At 36.9% G+C, this 20,453-nt stretch overlaps 1 protein-coding gene across 2 annotated transcripts in view; it reads left to right on the forward strand.

Moving 5' to 3' along the window:
* The window catches only part of LOC109050208 (plasma membrane calcium-transporting ATPase 2-like), a 158,707-nt gene that overhangs the window by 85,885 nt on the left and 52,369 nt on the right, over positions 1-20,453 (forward strand). For both annotated transcript variants that reach the window (XM_042733524.1, XM_042733525.1), the window contains one exon: positions 16,559-16,747. In XM_042733524.1, the coding sequence (XP_042589458.1) occupies positions 16,559-16,747 (189 nt within the window). The remainder of the gene's footprint in view (positions 1-16,558; positions 16,748-20,453) is intronic.

A 20,453-nucleotide genomic window follows, 5' to 3' on the forward strand; every position in this document is an offset into this window, starting at 1 on the left:
CAGGATCCATTCTTGTGCATTGAAAATCAGCCGCATCACCTTTAGAGCAGACGTCAGCTCATGTCCGTTGGTAAAATGATTGGTGTCTTTATAGTGGCATGATTTGTTATGGCCTGACAGTGGTGCGTCTGTGCTATCCAACGCATGCACCATTTGATCTTCTCCTGTCGGAAGCGTCAACATTTAAAACATGTTGCTGTGTGTGATATATGTGTAGGAATAGATAGGATGCTATAAATGTAATGTTTTTCCCGTGTTCCGCCATATTGTGAATTCAAATGACTTCTAAACTGCCCTTCAGTAGATGTGTTCCCCACAACAACGCTAGAGCACTAGATTGATAGATCTGTCAGCCTGGAGGACAGCATAATCTTGCCTTCTCTGCAAACTATGTGTTTGGTCTGAGTGTTAGGAACATGTTTAGGAGCAGGCTGTTGCTCTGCTCTGCTGGAGTGACTTGTGCTGACACCCCAAGTGTGACATGATAATGAAGACAAATGGTCACATCTAGTCTTGTTAATAAGCTGAGCAGTTATGCCTTCTCTCTCAGGACGCAGTCACCACTACCCAACAATGACCATTAAGCACTATCATACACCACCACCTAAGAGTCTTTCTTCCATTTTTCACTAGTTCAGTCCATTTTGAGTCAACCTATGAAGCACTATCATATGAAAGATGCTTTAGAAAGAAATGCTTAGCAGCTTAAACCACTCACAGACATACTCCCATCCAGTTACCTTTAAAAGTAATGCATTACAATATCGCATTACTCCGTAAAAAAGCAACTAATTGCATTACTTTTTATGGAAAGTAATGCATTATATTATTTTTGTGTTACTTTTTGTCACCTGGGCCGGGCTTGCTTATTTATTTTTAATAACAGAAAACCCAAAACTCATATTTTTGGTGACTGTAAAGGTTGTTTCACAACAAGGGCCAGTTGCATAAACATAGACACTATGTTAAAACTTTGTCTTAAGAACTAGTAAGAACTTAAGAACTAGGTAATCAGTTTTACTTTTCTCACTCAAATGAAAGTGAAAGTGAAAGTCGTGACATTTGTCAAGTATGGTAACCCATACTCGGAATTGGTGCTCTGCATTTAACCCATCCAAGTGCACACACACAGCAGTGAGAAGTGAACACACCGTGAACACACACCAGGAGCAGTGGGCAGATATATCCAGCGCCCGGGGAGCAACTGGGGGTTCAGTGCCTTGCTCAAGGGCACTTCAGTCATGGGTATTGAGGGAGGAAGAGAGCGCTGTTCATTCACTCCCTCCCACCTACAACTCCTGCCAGCACCGAGACTCCAACCTGCGACCTTCTGGTTACAAGTCCAAATCTCTAACCATTAGGCCACAGCTGCCCCTAATTTTTTTTATATTGGGCCAATCTTAAAAAAATTCAAATTTAAAAAGTTAGGACCAGTTTGAATGAAAACAAATTAGATGACTAATTTTTAAGGCTAGTCTAAGTGGTTTATGCAGCTGTCCCCAAGAGAGAAATTAATAAGCCTCAGGCTGAAGAAAATGCCTCTGTCTCTGCACTTACTCCCAGTTTCTCTCACCACGGGACGGGAAAGTTTGCAGTGAATAAATATGAAAACGTGACTCTGATATTTTTTTGTTCATTTAAAAGTAATGTGTTACTTTAATAGTTACTTGAAAAAAGTAATCTAACTTACATTACTTGTAATGTGTCAACCCCAACACTGCTGGCCACGAATCTAAAAATGGCCTATCTACATGTTTACAGTGAGCCAGATGAAGCTTAAAGGCAAGAATTTTTATGATTTCCAACACTAAATGCACTTCTGCCAAACAAAAAGTACAAATGACCTATGCATAAACCTAAAAAAAAACTATTCAAACTGTTCAATGAACAAGAAAGAGAAACCAGTACATGCATGTTAACCAAGTCCCCACCAACTGATCTGCCATTCCCAACCAAGTGGACATCCACCCCTTTGGCTGGTCATTCTTCTGGACCAGCTTGAACCAAATTATGTCCAGATTTGACTAACTGGGATCCATGTAACAGCAGCCAGTTGCAACTGGATTTTTCCGCAGGGCGGGAGGCATCCAAACAGTGAACACGCTCTAGACACTAATGTGTAACTTTATCCCTCTTCGATTCCTTCAAGCGCTTCAGTCAATACTTGTGTCTTTAACCTATGCTTACCTTACTCATACTACAATCAATGATGAACCAGTGCCGATGGTCAGTTCATCTTTGCTCAGTAAAGAAATTGCTCTGTAAGGACAATACGAGTCTCCCTGGATCCCCCTGGATGCTACGGTACATTACGTGGGTAGTATCGAGCCACTAAAGCGCCTAATTTTCCTGAAGTTGTGGGTGTTGGCCACTCTCACAGAGAGAGTTCCTAGCAGATGGGAGCTGAGCGAGATATGGAGGAGCCTGGCGACCTCCCAAAATAAGAGAAAGCATCTTCTTTAAGTCCGCTCGCTTCAGATAATGCTGCCACTAGCAACCGCAGGCCAGACGGATGCCACACGCCATCAGGTCGAGGTACAGGTAACGAGGAATAATCAGAACCGAGGAAATCTTTGAAGGACGAGGAAAGGGTTGCTATTTTTACACAGTACAATGAGCAGGAACGAATGACTAAGTCCATGCGTTCACACAGCGGGAAAGACACTTCAGTCTTCGCTGCAACCACGGTAAACTATTTGCCGTAGAGGTGGTCTAGGGCATGACAATGCCAAGCAGCTATTGTATGCTAAAGGTCTCAGCTGCAAGCTTGCCAGAAGTGTCTGCTTGCTCACCGTGACTGTCCTCCTCCATGCCTTCCTCTGTTCTCATTTCTATTTCAGTCTGATGGCCCATCTCACTTTGACGCAGTGCACATACTTGCCCGAATTAGCCTGTTTAAAAGTAACCAACATTTAGACTGTCTCACTAATCTCTCTGGTAACGTTTCGCACATCCTGATGTGTCTCCTGACTAATTCATATGAAATGAGAGGTAAAATATCTCCCGAGCCTGGCCCAGTGCAGCAGAGGTGTAATAAAGGCACAGATATGAAACTTTTAACCTTGGCGCTTAATAGCACTCTGGCATTGAATGCGAATGCTTCTGCTGCTGAGGAGAAAATGCTAAATGCTGCTAATAGCCAGTTTTTGAAGCAATTAAAATGGAAAGAAACAGAAGGGCTGTGAATATTGGGAGTGAGACACTACATGTAATCTGATGCGGGTAAGAGGCACTGAAGGTCAAAGCGAGCTGGCAAAACATCCCAGAGCCAAGCTGCAAACACAACATGACCGCAGCTCACACAATGATCATCAGTGGGCCAGCTCCACTTATCGGAGCCACCGCTTCACCTGACCGATCCCTGGCGACGCTTTGACATTGCGCTGAAGGACCCGGTTCTGGAGCAGTGACAACGGCTGTTGGCTACTTAAACACTGTCCCACCTTAGCTAGACTGTGCCCTCTTCCCATGCCCTTGATCGGCATGCTAATCTAGTCCGCCGGGCCGCGTTCTCATTCCCCTCTGACAAACCTATTTAGTCTAGGGTCCCAGCAGGAATTGCTCAGAAGGAGTACAATCTCCTCTATTAAGGACAGTAGTGCTGCCCTGATTCCAGCAGCCATTCTTAAAAGGAGAAAGCACTTCCCTCAGAGGACAGATTATAAATAAGAGACCAGGCCACATTTCTCCTCTTCTGAGAGACAGATGCTCCTGAATGGATGACCTTGGAGGGTAGTTAGAGTCGGTGATGTTGGCACAGAAAAGTATGTGAGGCACGTAACATGATCAGGGGCTTAAGAGCGATCTGAAAAGCGCCGGGGACACATCGCAAACCTTATTAGCCTGTCTCATGAATGCAACTCATTTGCTGAAATACAGCGAGTGCCAGCCGTGTTAGGATTACTGTTCACGCGTTCAATCGTTTGATGCAGCTGGTTGGAGTTGACTTAAAGTTGGTCTTAAAGTGTGACATTGCCTATTTTATATGTAAACTGTATAATAATTTGGGTCACACTTTATTTTAAGGTCCAATTCTTGATATTAACAAACCATTAACTATGGCTTTTGCCCCAATATAGTCATAATTAACTGCTTATTGAAGGTAGTTGTTACGTTTAGGTGTTGGGTATGATTAAGGATGTAGAATATTGTAATGCAGGATATGTGCTAATACGTTAATAAAAGGCATGCTAATAAGCCACTAGTTGATAGTTAAAATTGATCCCATAATTTGTACTTTTTCTTCGTGTTACCTGCACTGAAATATCCCCAGTTATGTCAGTCCAATCTGTAGTCTATATACATATCTTATTGTGAAAATACAAATTGCATTTTTGTATTCCTTTTATTTTTTGTATTATAAAAAAATGCATAGACAGCCAAGTTTTCTCCATCTTGCCAGCAGTGAATTACCCCTTTAAAGCTGCTGCTTTCCGTGCCCAGCAATGCTTTTCTCTTTGCACTGCAGCCACACAAAAGCACTTAAATTATGATGATTAAAAATATCTAAATAAACATAAGAATTTCTAAAAAGTTATGACGTGGTCGAGGAATCCTTGAATAATACACACAAACCTCCGTGCTCAGTTGGTGTGTTCAGGGTCAAGCACACAGTTTTTTGTCATGTGTGTTTGAAGGGGTCGGCTGCTCTCGTGACTCTGGTGAAGGGCGGGTGTGCTTCCACTCGTGAAACGCAAGCGCTGACTCTCCAGATCGGTCAGTGAATCACACCCGGGGCCTCCCCATCTGTCACGTCTGATGTTTGCCTAACACCGTTAACCAGAGCCAGGTTGCTTGCTGATGTGTTGCTTTTTCATTTTGTCACTGTCTTGCTCGCCCTCTTGACCTCTACATCTATTCTGGCACCTGTGTGCGCCTCCTGTGGCATTGATGCTGTGTCATCCGTTCCCTTTCGCAACATTGAAACTGGCACATTTCAGCAAAGTGAGAGATGTAGATGAGCGCGTTCTGGATTGTTTTCAGGGTGAGCGCATTGACACATGCAAAAAAAAAATGAAATAAAACATTCTTAATTTATATTGTCATAACCCTTCTTAGACAGACATAATTCTTTCTTATTTTCCAGGAAAAAAGTATCTAAACCTCTTTCAAACAAAATACATTTCTTGACAAGCAAAAGACTAATATATAATCTGGTAACAGGTCCTAGTATTTTACACAATTAAATTTAGCTCAGACTTTGGGATATTTCAGTTGAAAACAGGACAAATACAGATGAAACTGGTGAAGAAAGTGATTCTTTCACAAACAGCATCATAGTGTTTAATATGCGCATCACTGACTGTGTCATGACAAACACAATGTTACAGTCTGAGTCACCTTGGTGTGATTGTGCTTGTCTTGTTACATCTTTTGCTCAGTGTAATAGTCAGATATCAGACTGGTGAGCTTTACTGTACAACATCAAGTGTGGTATAAATATCAATTCATTAAATTAGTAATCATTTTTCAACCCAAAAATTTAACTTTTAGGTTAATCTTTTTTTTATCAACATCAAATTTAATGCAATTTACTTTCTAATTGAAGAAATCATCCAGAACTGAGAATAAAGAGAAAAAAACAAGAAAAAAAATCATTTTGACTTTAGACATGACCTTATAAAACTGTATTTTATCTCCCATGACTGGAAATCATACTTTTATGACGTTGCTGCCCTGTTCATCACAATGTAATAGGCTCTGTCTCTCAGTAGTGTCTCACACAGAGTGCTAACCTACAGCAGTTACCTTAAAGAAATATTTTTACCTGATTTAAACCACACAAAAATGTGTTTTGTTGGTATAAATAATTGGAATTGCATTCAATGATGCTAAATAATATATTTTTTTATTTGAATAAAACCAGTTAATTTAGATTTTCAGCTTACCATTTGTTGTTCAATGCAGATGATGTCCAAACAAGCGCAAATATTCTAGACGCTATTATAGACACTTTGTTCCTTGGTTTTTCCCCCCCCAGTTTAATGTCCTTTTTTCACTTGAGGAAACATTATGAAACTAAAATGGGTCAGTGCTGTTTGGTGTTGACTTCTACACATTTTATATACAGTATGTCATGGAATCTCTTTCTCTCGCAGTATCCTCAGTGTCATAGAAAAACTACTCTAATTCAGATGCATGTGCAATATCCAGTTATGTAACGTCAGATATGTGGAACATAAATAGGAAAAGAGAAATCCATTATGTAATGCAGTGGCTTCACTATAGATATGGTTTTATAGATACGATCATGAGATGTTCTAACCATCAGTACAATTTCTACTGACATCAATACTGACATACTGAAAATCAAGCTATACACACACACACACACACACACACACACACACACACACACACACACACACACACACACACACACACACACACACACACACACACACACACACACACACACACACACACACACACACAAAGAGTTCCTTTGTTCATGAGTTAGGTTTACCCAACCAAATGCTTCAGCTGACAGCACTGACAACAATAATATGCTACCCCTAGTAAAAAAAAAAACTTGCACAATGCACAATATCTTAATATTAATCCTAAAATGTGTTTTAATGTCACTATTGATGAGGATTGTATGATCTCTGAATAATATCGGTATTTAAATGCAAGCTGTTTAAGGTGTACCTAAAGTATGCTTGCAATAGCTCCACTTTAGCACAATCAAAAATACTTCAGTATATCTTTAGTTGGACTTTAGCACTATTTCCACACAGTTAAAGTGCATTAAGCACAAAATTAGTTGTTCCAGTTTAGCAGACTTTAAGTTTAACAGTTTGGTAAACTAAAAGTACAATTGCAGGGTATTTTTATTAAGTGCATAAATATGTAAATGTGTTTGTAGCATGAAATACATTTATTTCAAATACATTTTAGTATGTTTATTTTTTCACTAGGGATTACAAAGCCCAGGGAAAGTTTTGGAAAGTGCTTTTCTATAGGCTGATTTCTCATATGTATTTCATGAGTTCGGGGCTCCTGTGCATGTTTATGGGAAGCTTTGTGTTGGAGATTCATCTGAGCCGGCATCAGAAACCTGACACTGACATCCCAGCCGAGAGACAGAGAGAGAGGATGGTCACCAAACACACACACACACACTCACTCACACACACACACACACACACACACACACACACACACACACACACACACACACACACACACACACACACACACACACACACACACACACTGTGCCGCTGCCGCGCTATCATTAAGCCGCACAGGAAGCATGTGAGCGTGGGTTTTTAAGATCCGTAAGCCTGTTCTTCAGGATATAAAGAACAGACATCTCCTTACATCCACAGGCCTCCAGTCTGAACAGGAAAAGCCCTTGTCAAAAACACGACTGCACAGCACAATGTCTAATTAAGCTGCCCTCAAACAGCAAGCGGCCATGTTAACCACAGCATCATGACAGATGTTGGAGATTCATAACGAAGTCCCACGCTGAAATCTCTCCGTCCACCTCCACAGGCAAGCTAAATTTATGTACTTTTGTAAATCAGCGTGTCAGCTCAAACCCTTCTCGCTTGTAAGTCACCTTGATACCATTAAAGCAACATCGAATAAGGACAGAGGCATAATGCTAGTGCATATGAAATATTACTGTGCATGAATCACATGATTCCCTATTCTATCACCTATATAAAATACTGTAAGAAAAAAAACAAACATTAATCAAAAACGGAAAGGTACTGGCAGTTTACTGGACATTATTCTTTCAGTTCACAGACAAATAATATCGAAAACTCCTAAATATTAACACTACATTGTGCCTATTTCTTAATGAGTGTTTATTTAGCTGTATAAGATGTGAAAGGCTGTGCTATATTCAGATTTTTTGTCAGAGCATGCAGCAGACTGTATTCAGTCTATTCACTGTACTACAGTACATAATAATGTTGAGACAAATATTGATAGAAAATATGACACACAAGTATTATATTATATTATATTATGCGATTTTAAACAGTTGCTGCAATGTAACACCATTCTGACCGTGTAGCCAAAAGGTTTCAAAGAAACCCTCAACAGACATGTTCGGTCAGTGATGAGCTTGTGTGATACAGTGTATATGAGTCCCAAATCAATTAAAACAGAAAAGACTGCTCGGCTGAGAAACAATGTTGGTCATGCTTGATAAAGCTCAGTCATCAGTTCATGCAAATTTAAAGAGTGTTGAGCCAGAAAATTCATTTAGCGTGCAACTATTACTTGTTTAGAAGGGGGATGCAGTGGGTGGTGCTTCAAGCCTGAAGGCCAGGATATATTTCTGTTTAGAGCATTTTAAGAAAGATCCTTGACCTGGTGGGAAAATAACCAATATACACCCACTAAAGTCCACACAGTTATATTGTGCTGCCAGATGAACAAATCCTGTACTGGACTGGTTGTTCTTTAAGTCTACTTGTCTAGTCACAGCGCTTTCTCTATTATTTTATTAGTAAGTTGTCACAGAATGTGACTCAGCAGTGAACTATAGGCTATTACAGTTCAGCAAAATGCCATAGAAACTAGTTCTGAACAAAACACTGCAAGCAAACAACTATTGCATCTCTAATGTCATGCAGAGACCAGGAAACCCCAGGACAGATCAAGTGTGTGATGCATTCTGCTGAAGTTTAAGTAGAAGTATTTATTTATCAGCACATGCGAGTGGGCATGTGGTGATAGACGGAGGAAAACACTCACTCGGTTGATAATGCAGTATGTCATCGCTATAAAATAATTACCAGCGATGGCCAATTCATTTCACTGACACAAGCCATCTTCCCAGTTTGTTGTCAGTAAGTTCACTTCTTGATTTGAGAGATACTGTATACAAGCACAGTTTGATGGGACACTTTATTTACATAACATGTACTTACTATTATAATAACAATTAATTATGCATAATTACATGCAAACCAAACCCTAACCATATAGTAAGTACATGCAGTTAATTAATATTACTCAGTACCTAAATGTATAATTACACACTAAAATAAAGCATAACCGACTACTAATCTTTGCATTTTGGCAGCTGAATTGATGTCAGTGTCAGTTAATTTGTCACTAACGATACGGCAATCCAGTGTGGGATGCAGCTCTGTCCATATGAGTCTGTTATTCTGTTATTCATTTAGGATACGTGTTTTGGTACAGAGGACCACCTGTCTATTGCTCCAAGCTTCCTTTTGATTCACATACAATTAAATACGGCATTTAGTCATTGGGAGACTGTACTGACTGAGCAGTGACACACAGATGTGCATCAATGCAGGTGTTCTCGTGTATTATCATCTGCATGTGCTGCAGTGCCCAGTCAATACCCACAGTGCTTTATGTGTAGGGTTTCCATGGTGATCTATTTTTATCCACCAGTGGAAAAGCTAGGCATTAAAATATGCAATAGTGTAGGTCCTCTCGCTCCCTCTCTCTTTTAAAAGGGTAATTTTTGAATATCATATCAAGTGCATAAGCATATGCAAATATCTCCGGTGAAAACGGATTCCAGCACGGTTTGAGCTGCGGCTGTATAAATAGCACAGAGAAGATCGAGCTAACGTTCACACAAAGTGCAGAAATCAATCATTTTAAAGCACACTTATTCCCTGCTCTCCGTCTATATTTGTCCCAAATATACGGCGCTGCACGACGAGTGTGAATGTGTCCTGGTTTTACACCCTAATTAAAATGATATTCAGTGGTGTCATGAGTCCCCGGAGCGCGTCGATTCACACTTGTTCAGTGAGTAATGAGGTCAGCTTCACTCCTTCATTCTTCACTCCCTCGTTCTCTCTTTATCTTAATGCTGATTCCATTGTTTCATAAACTCCTTTAATTATGCAGTGTGCTTTAAAATGCACCTTCTTTAGGTTTAGAGCTAATAAAATGGTCGTAGGTCATTGTGAAACTCTGCCAGCGTTCATTCATCTGTTGTTTCAGATATAAGCGTGCAGTAAATATACAGTGAGTAGTATGGACCTGTGCGCTACTTTCCCGTCTGAAGTCAGATGTGCTTTTGGTGAACATCTTCCCCTCCCTTGTGAAAAACAAGTACACTTTAGCATACTTCAAAATAGAATACTTATTACAGTATATTCGAGTGAACTGAACCTAATGTTTTCAGACACTTAATTGACAATGAAATGAAAATGTGTTATGTATGAGTTATTTAAAAGTAAATGGAGTTAGTTGACCCACTTTAGCAGGACTTAAATACAATGATATATGTGAATTTATAATTACTTCCTCTAAAAAAAATAAAAGTATCTGTCTTTAAGTACACTTGAGTGTCATTTTATTTATTTAATACTATATTTATTTGTGAGTACAGTTTTTTCATATACTTTCAAGATCTGAAGTCCATTATGAGTGCACACTCAGTACAGTTTAATGCACTCATTTTTAACGATTTTTCTGATGCAGCTTTAGATGCTCGGTGATATGCAGAATAAGCAATTGTTTAAATGAGATTTGCAAGTGTGCTCTTCAGTTGTACATGCACTGCTCTTGTGATATCAATATAATAATAATAATAATTATATATATATATATATACAGTACAGGTCAAAAGTTTGGAAACATTACTATTTTTAATGTTTTTGAAAGAAGTCTCTTCTGCTCATCAAGCCTGCATTTATTTGATCAAAATACAGAAAAAAACAGTAATATTGTGAAATATTATTACAACTTAAAATAATAGTTTTCTTTTTGAATATACTTTAAAAAAATAATTTATTCCTGTGATGCAAAGCTGAATTTTCAGCATCATTACTCCAGCCTTCAGTGTCACATGTAACATCCAGTCTATCACATGATCATTTAGAAATCATTCTAATATTCTGATTTATTATGAGTGTTGAATAAAAGGTTAAAAAGAACTGCATTTATTCAAAATAAAAAAAAAATTATAATAATATAATATATTCTAATAATATATTTTCTTTACTATCACTTTTTATCAATTTAACACATCCTTGCTGAATAAAAGTATTGATTTTATTTAAAAAAAATTTTTTGCTTTTTATTCATCAAAGTATCCTAAAAAAGTATCACATGTTCTGAAAAAATATTAAGCAGCAGAACTGTTTCCAACTTTGATAATGAATCATCATATTAGAATGATTTCTAAAGGATCATGTGATAATGATCCTAAAAATTCAGCTTTGCATCACAGAAATAAATGATCATTTAAAGTATAATAAATTTAAAAACTATTATTTTAAATTGTAATAATATTTCACAATATTACTGTTTTTTCTGTATTTTTGATCAAATAAATGCAGGCTTGATGAGCAGAAGAGACTTCTTTCAAAAACATTAAAAATAGTAATGTTTACAAACTTTTGACCTGTACTGTATATATATATATATGTATGTATGTATGTATAGTGTTTGTTTTTGTTTTCAAGGAAAGCTATAAATATGGTCATACACAATGACCACGACTAACAGACTCATGTGCTCTTTTACGTTCCCAGGCTTCCTCAGAGTCTAATAATAGCAGGTGCTGAAGTGCACCTTTATGAATCTGTATTTGTGTGGCACACGCAGTGATTTATTGTCTTTTGACTGTGGTTTTTATCCCTGCAGCATGTTTGAGCCGTTTGCTGACACCTGCTAATGACTGTGTTTATGACTCGCAGTCTAAACCGCACGAAACACTAACATATTTATGTCTCCCCATGCTGTCTTCCTGTCCCCTTTAATAAAGCTTTAATGGCCTGATCACGTGATGACAGGCGTGCTCTGACCCCGGCTTCGCTGAAGTACATGCATGCGGTCGGCGATCACAGGAGCTGGGCTAGTGTTCACGGCGGGTGGGACGGATGCTCCAGAGATCCCTCCACACACACACACAATCAATTAAGATGGAATGTGTAATGAGTTTATTTTTAGCACACTGTGCTATTTGCAACCTGTGCGTTGTTTGCCTCCTCGTGTCACACACTGCTTCCTTCTCTCGCTGTCTCTCGGTTGCTCTGGGCCGCTCTGCGTTCTTGTTCCCATGGAAGCAGCCACCATCTTATTTCTCGCTGCTTTAGCTCGGAGTTGACTTCGATGATAATTCTGCTGTCAGCTGAAGGATGTGTTTCCTCCGACCACAGGAGTGCCTGGCACCACCGCCTCAAAGTTATGCAGAAAATCCCAAGGTCAAATACACATGAAGAAATGGCAGTGTGTATTTTTGACATTATTTTGCGGGTGGGACACAGCTGGGTGGGATTCAGAGGTCTGAAGACGTGTTTATAGACAATCCTCTTCTTTTAGCGTAACACAGTCACTTAAAATCACATCACTGGTAGTGTTTGAGTTATTTGTTATTTGTATCTGTCTATTTATCTATCTATATATATATAATTATTTTGACTATATATTTTTTCTTCAATATGATGCTCTTTCCCAGTAAGCTGCTCTGCAAATGCTGGAGTCAGTAAGATTTTTTTAAGAAAAAATATATTTTTAATTCAGCAAGGATGCATTAAATTGATCAAAAGTAATGTTGATATAATGTTACAAAATATTCTATTTCAAATAAATGCTGTTCTTTTTAAACTTTATATGAGATCCTGGAGCACAAAAGCAGCCGTAGTATATTTGCACAGGTATATTTGTAGCAATAGACAACAATACATCATCATCAAAATTATAGATTTTCTTTTATGCCAAAAAATCATTAGGATATTAAGTAAAGATCATGTTCCATGAATATATTTTATAAAGGTCCTACCGTAAATACCGTAAATAATAATTTTGGATTAGTAATATGGACTGCTAAGAACTTCATTTGGACAACCTGAAAGATGATTTTCTCAATATTTAGATTTTTTCTTTTTTTTTTTTTTTTGCTCCCTCAGATTCCAGATTTTCAAATAGTTGTATTTTGGCCAAATATTGTCCTCCTAACAAACCATACATCGATGGAGAGATTATTTATTCAACTTTGATTTTTGAAAAAAAATAAAATAAAATAAATAATTGTCTTCCAGGGTCACATATTCATTAAAGATTCCTGGGAAAATATATCAGTTTACACAAAAATGCTGAAAACTTCTAATAATCAGAAATGTTTCTTGAGCAGCAAATCAGAAAATAAACAAACACAAATAATAATAATAATAATAATAATAATAATAATAATAATAATAATAATAATAATAATAATAATAATAATAATAATAAAGCGTTGAAGTACTTCCCTTTTGTTAATCTATTTGTTTAAATTATTATTATTATTATTATTATTGTTTTTTATTTACTTGATTGACTGATATTTTGCAGTGGCTGATGCTGATCTACACATGTATGATGAAATTCAATAAACTTTTTGCTCCCACTTTATATTGTGTCCCTAAAACCTGTGTACTTACATACAGTAGTAACTAGATGTGTACGCAGTATGTAACCACAGTGTAACACACTGATGCATAATATCTACAGCTGTAATGTTTGTGTAACTACACACATGTAACATCCCTCAGAATGGTATGTGTAAGTACAAATGTGTAACAGGACTAACAGCAGTTTTTGGTAAATAAAGTGTTAGACTTTATATTAGATTTATCATGTAATTACTCTGATGTTACACAGCAGCGGCCAGTAAGTTAGGCTTTACATATTAATTGTGTAAATCCCTAGTTTGGGGGGTGGTTAGATTTTCTTAATGTTTTTGAAAGACATCCAATCATCTTCCGATTATCAAGGCTGCATTTATTTAAATTATTATTATTATTTTTTTTTTACAATTTAAAATAACTGTTTCTGTGTGAATATACTGTAAAATGTAATTTATTTAAAATTGAACTTAATCTTCAGCCTCATTACATTACTGCAGTTCTAATTCTAAAATGCTAAATGGCTCCTTGAGAAACATCTCTTATTATTATCAGTGTTAACAACTATTGATAATAATCAGACAAAACAAATTATTACATGACCATGATTTAATAAAATGAAGGAACAAATTCTTAATCTGTGGGCACAAATTCACTAAAATTAGAAAAATAAACAATAAGCTTTAGGAACAAATTGTTAATTTGTGGCCACAATATATTATTATAATTATTTTTATTTTTATTTTATTTTTTTACAATGATAACAGTTGTGCTGCTTAATATTTTTGTGAAAACTGTAAAACAAAAATGTATTTTGGCTGGAATGCACTACATGCTTTCATCTTCAGAATCTGATTCCATCCAGTCAGAGGAGATCAAACTTGAGCCCATTTTAGAACACATTTGTCATGTGTCTTCTAGCAACAAGGCGCACATTTCTGCCTGAGTTTGTTATAATTGGAGTGATTTTAAAGTCTGGTAGTGTGTGATCCTCAGTCATTTAGTGTATTATTCCTAGTGTTTAAAAATCTGTTCAGATTGTAAATGTCGTGTAGTGCATTAAGAACTGCATATTGTCAGAGTTAGAAGAACTGGAAGCAGTCTAATTATACAGGACTTGCTTCAAATCAGTTGACTAGTTGTCGAGGTAGCTCCCTGACTAGTGTGCGTCTCTGAGTGTTAATGCAGAAGGGCTTTATGTAAGCGTGTAGATCAGCCTGCGCTGTGAGTCAGCTGGGTAATTGGAGACTGTGGGTGACATAAGGGCCCAATCTTACACAGAGAGATGGATTGCTCATTTTCCATTCGTGGGCACTGGATGTAAAGCCTTTTTCTGCCGCAGCGAAGAGAGACGTTACATCTCTGAACTGATGCTGGGGACTGAGACGCTCATGGAGCCAGAGAATAGAGCCATCCGTTAGCATCCACACACATCTCAATGGCAGCTGATCGGCTGGAGCCTCCTGAAATACACAGGCTTCACGCTGCTGGTCTTGGTCATCAGCACTCAGTTCCACATTAAATACCTAAACAACTCCCTAAAAAAAAAAAAAAAAAAAAAAAAAAAAAAAAAACACCTAAACTAACTAACTAAATAAATAAAAATAAATATATATAAAAACTGGTTACAGCCTAACGTCTACTCTTTCTTTTTCTAAACATTTATTTAATTTTTATTTAATATTAATATTAATATTAAACATATAAAAGACTATATACCATACAATACCAATATATTTTAGTTCAATATAATCATTTTTAGGCTTTTTTGTTAGTTAGTTAGTTAGTTAGTTAGTGTTTTATTTATCTTATTTTACTTTTCAAATGACCTTGATGTTTATTATGATGTCTTTTTAAAAATATGTGTGACATTTTATGTGCTATTAACAACAACATGATTATCATAAAATGCACTTTACGTTTATGACATTTCAATTTCTTGAGCCAATTGCATATTGTATAAACATACTATATTATATTATTATTATATATCATTATTTAGTAAGTATGTCTGCTGTTTTAGCAATATAGGTAGGGATGTAATGATTAACCGCGAGGCGGTTGGAAATCGCTTCAAATATGTGCCGATTCAAATCAGTTGAGATGCTAAACAAATCGCAATTCAATTAGGGGCAGGAGTTTATATGAATATGTATCTGAGGGAACTTACTGTCTTTAGTTTAGATGGTTTAGATGGTATTTTTTCTTTTTATCTTGCCTCTGTATAATGCATATTAAAGTTCATAAGCGCAGCGCTGCTTTCTTTACAGCGGTAACCAAGGAAACACTTTAAGCTCCACCTGCTGGCAGAGAGTGAATCTGCATCTCGTTCAGCTCGTCTGCTGCTTCTGTTTCATGCAGATATATTTTATTTAGAGTTTCACAAAACTGAAGTCTGTTTTTGCTTCAAATTTTGAAATTTTAACAATTTAGATGAAAAACTGCTCATGTTGCATGTATGCAGCATCTTTCATTGATTAAAATGCAGTGGTTAACTCTTATTTTAAATGGAAAGAGCACAGACAAAGCCTTATTTTCTTGTTACTTATTTATTTGATTTGGGGTTTGTTTGTCTAAAATTTCAATTTAGTTTTGTTATTTACATTTAGTTATTTAGCAGATGCATTTATCCAAAGCAACTTACAAATGAGGACATTAGAAGCAATCAAAACCGACAAAAGAGCAATGATATGCAAGACAAGTGCTATATTAGTATATTATTATAGTGTTATATTTCAATTTCACAAAGAAATGTGCAGCATTTATTCCAAGCAATAATAAAAGGACACATTTAGTTTATAATTTGTCTTAAACCCTATTTTGTAAAAAAAAAAAAAAAAAAAAAAAAAAAAATATTGTGAATCGAATCATGAAATCAAAATCATGAATTGAATCGAATCGAATTGTGAGTTGAGTGAATGGTTACATTCCTAAATATAGGTGTTTCTTGTGAGAATTTGATTGTGCCACACTCAAACGACCATCGCAAGAGAAAACTGCATTTTGCCATCAGAGGGTTGTAGTTACAGTGTTGACCAGCAGGGGCTCAAATACCCAGTTGCCATGGTTACAAGTGACCTTTTGACCTGATTCACACGGAGAGCCACGGGGGTATCAGACGGGCTGAAGATCTGTGACACGATCGCTTGTGTTGCTGGTGTTGTGTTTTCTGCTGACTTGTAACGTTTGTCTCTGCTGTTTCCCCACAGGTTTGGATGGAGTTGCCACAGATCTAGATAAAAGAAAAGAAGTCTTCGGGCAAAATCTTATACCTCCAAAGAAGCCAAAAACTTTTTTACAGTTAGTGTGGGAAGCATTACAAGATGTGACCCTCATTATCCTGGAGATTGCAGCGCTGATCTCTCTGGGACTGTCCTTTTATCAGCCGCCTGGAGAATGTCAACTATAACTAGCATAAATAAATACAACCCTTCAACACAAAAACAACCCTAAACCAAAGAACCCAAATTAAGTGTAAATTTTTCGAAACTGAGATTTATACATCATCTGAAAGCTGAATAAATAATCTTTCCATTGATGTATGGTTTATTAGGATCAGACAATATTTGGCCGACATACAACTACAACTGAAAATCTGGAATCTGAGGGTGTAAAAAAATCTAAATATTGAGAAAATCACCTTTACAGTTGTACAAATGAATTCTTAGCTAAGCATATTACTAATCAAAAATTAAGTTTTTATATATATATACACTAGGAAATTTACAAAATATCTTCATGGAACATGATCTTTACTTAATATCCTAATGATTTTTGCCATGAAAAAAATAACTATAATTTTGACCCATACAATGTTTTTTTGGCTATTGCTAAAATATACCCCAGTGAATTAAGACTGGTTTTGTGGTCCAGGGTCACACACACACACACACACACACACACACACACACACACACACCACATATATATATATATATATATATATATATATATATATATATATATACATACATACATACATACATACATACATATACATATGCACTTCTTATTAATTTATAAATGTATAAAAGGCTACACAGTGTTTGTTACGGCTTTATTTGTTCTGTTCAAAGTGAAAAACATCCCAGTGTTTTTTAACCATGCAGTGAGAATCAATGGGGTCCAAAAATGTAGAAAAATATCTTCTATTTTCCACAAAAAAAATCAAAGTCAAAATTTGTGGACAGATTATGTCACTTTAATGCTGAGGTTAGTTCACATAAACCAGTAGTTTAACAGCTGCTTTTGTACTGTAAGTACATGTATGCTCGTTTGCAGCCAGAGTTTGATGTAATACTAATGTTACAGTATATGTTCACAGTTGCCCCAAAATGTATGTTGACACTTCAGCCACATCGCTTGGGTTTGAACTCAAATACTGCACAGGCTTTACTCAGGTCTAACTTCACTGACTGAGCCATTTTTACAATGACTTCTAACCCACTGATGTCAAGGTGGTTTTTAATGGATGTCACTTTTTCCAAACATTCCCTCTGGGCACAAAATCTGGTGCTCATGGCATCTTATTCCAGAAAAGAGTCTGACTGACGTGTAAAGCTATCGACCACAGTTAGTTTAGTTTTGACAAGCTGCTGTTTAGGGACAGAGTGACCTGAAATACACACTACCACAATATCAGAGCAACTCTCAACCATAACCACAATCAATCACAGACATTTTTATCCTTTTCAACACTACACACTTCTTTTTTTGTTTGAGGTTTTGATGAAATGTGTGTTTGTGCATCTGTCGTCACTATTAATGGAGTGACTTTCAGACATTTTTAAATGTGGGTGAAGTGTCCAAATACACTACAAATGGTAATCTAAAAGTGGTAGTATCTGAATTAACTGAATCCATCATCTAAATACTTTGTTTTATACCAACAAAACTAATTTTATATATTTAATAAGGTAGAAACAGCTCTTTGAGGTAACAGTTGCAAGTTAGCACTTTTTACAGTAAAATATTTTAGGTCACTGTGTGTTTAAAATATGTAAGTTATATGTAATATCCAAACCTGTTTTCTTCACTGGACGTCTGACGGTTGAAGCGCACAATGTCCATCAGCAGTGGTCAGCAGCTCTTGTCAGCGAGCATGACTGTGCATTCAGAGTGAGGGAATCCAGTGAAAGAACGCTTTCCAGGCCTGTAGGGTTAATGAAGTGTGCGCTGGAAGAATTACCTTTAGGTGAAGACCATACATCAAGCCACCGGGCCATAAAATGTGCAATGAACACAAAAGCATTAAAGCAGCATAAAGAAACTCACAGAATGATGAACAAGTATTATCAATCATGATAATGCGCTAGGATTCAGTTACTCCAGGAATGGAAAATGATCTTTTATTCCAGTGCAGTCTAGATGTGAGCAAAGAATAGCTCATGAGATCTTGAAACTCCTGGAACACATACTCTTCATTTTCAGAGAGCAGATCATCTTCATGTTGAAAACAAAGCTGCAATGCGTTACTAACAAAGCCAAACTAACTACAAAGGGGGTGAACACTTTTTTAGCTGATGTTGTGATCAGATAATATGATTATGTGAATCTGGCATAATATCATCAAACCTATAAGAATAGTTCATTCAAAAATGCAAAGTTGCTGAAAATGTGCTCACCCTCAGGCCATGCAAGATGAGTTTGTTTCTTCTTCAGATTTGGAGAAATTTTCAATGCATCATTGTCTCTGCAGTGAATGGGTGCCGTCAGAATGAGAGTCCAAACAGCTGATAAAAACATCACAATAATCCACAGCACTCCAGTCCATCAGTTAACATCTGGAGAAGACAAAAGATGAAACACATCCAGCTTTAAGACGTTTTTAACTAAAATACATAGAGTCCATAATCCATAATAACCCCTCCATTCTGATGGCACCCATCTGTTGCAGAGCAAGTGATGGAATGACACATTTCTCCTAATCTGATGAAGAAACCTGAGGGTGAGCACATTTTCTGTTTTGGGTGAACTATTCCTTTAATATAATAATATGCATATGTGCACTGAACTAATGAAGCTAAACAACACTGAATCTAAACCACAGCCATAAGATGATAGGAAAGAAACACACCGAAAACAGCAAATAGCTAACTGAAGAATAGTTTTCTTTAATGTGACAATAGCTCAGCTGTTTTCAAAGTGAAGCAGCTTTTACAGTAAGGACCTAGTCTGTCCAACAAGTATCACAAGGAAGCGCTCATTTTTTGTGTTTCATGTCATATAAAATCTTGCATGAGTCTTCACAGTTGAACGAACTGTGAAGGAATAATCGAACATGCTCTGAAACAACCCTTCCTTTAATATATACCATAGTGCTGGAATAGACAATTCATTCTTGTCAATGGGGTTTGTTTGTAAGTGAAGTTTGCATTTTAGGTTTTCTTTATTTACTGAATAAGAACACTTAATGAAATGCTGTTGCTGTTTTGGACTAGTTCATGAACCAGGAAAGTTCTGCTTAAAAGACAAATTATATTAAAGCATTTTATATGTTTATAATGAAATTGTCCCCTCGAGAAACTTAATGTAGTTAACTAAATTCTGTGCTTAATTACTTTCTAAGACGCTTGTAGCTTCCCTCACATGGTTCATCATAAGCATTAATATGCAAATTGCATGCATGATACACTTGCAGTGGACTTTTAATGATCACTAGAAGTGCAGCAGTAGAGAAGAGCGTCCACACAAACATGGGCTCCCCCGGCGTCCACCCTGCCATTGACTCTGAGGTTTGTGACACTTCTTCTGCTTTTAATGGAGAATGGCGCTGTCTGTGTCTCTTAAGGAAGATGAATTGCACCGCTGCTCTGTGTGTCCAGACATCGCTGCCATTCAGATTGAATTATGCCCGTACAGATCTTCAGCCTGCAGCTCCCGCATGAAGATAAGCACAGGCACCGTACCGATCGATACAGGCAAAATCTCACTTTCCAGCCGAAGAGCTGGCAGCAGCACATTACACCTCAAGAAGAATCTGTAGCTTGAAATACATCATGTGAACGTCATTTATTCACATAACACTCAGGTTGGTCCAAACCTGTATGCTGCAGTTTTTCATGCAGTTCATAAATAGAGAAATAAATAAATAATAATTTTCTT

The sequence above is a fragment of the Cyprinus carpio genome, chromosome B11, assembly GCF_018340385.1.
Source record: "Cyprinus carpio isolate SPL01 chromosome B11, ASM1834038v1, whole genome shotgun sequence".
In the NCBI taxonomy this organism is placed as follows: domain Eukaryota; kingdom Metazoa; phylum Chordata; class Actinopteri; order Cypriniformes; family Cyprinidae; genus Cyprinus; species Cyprinus carpio.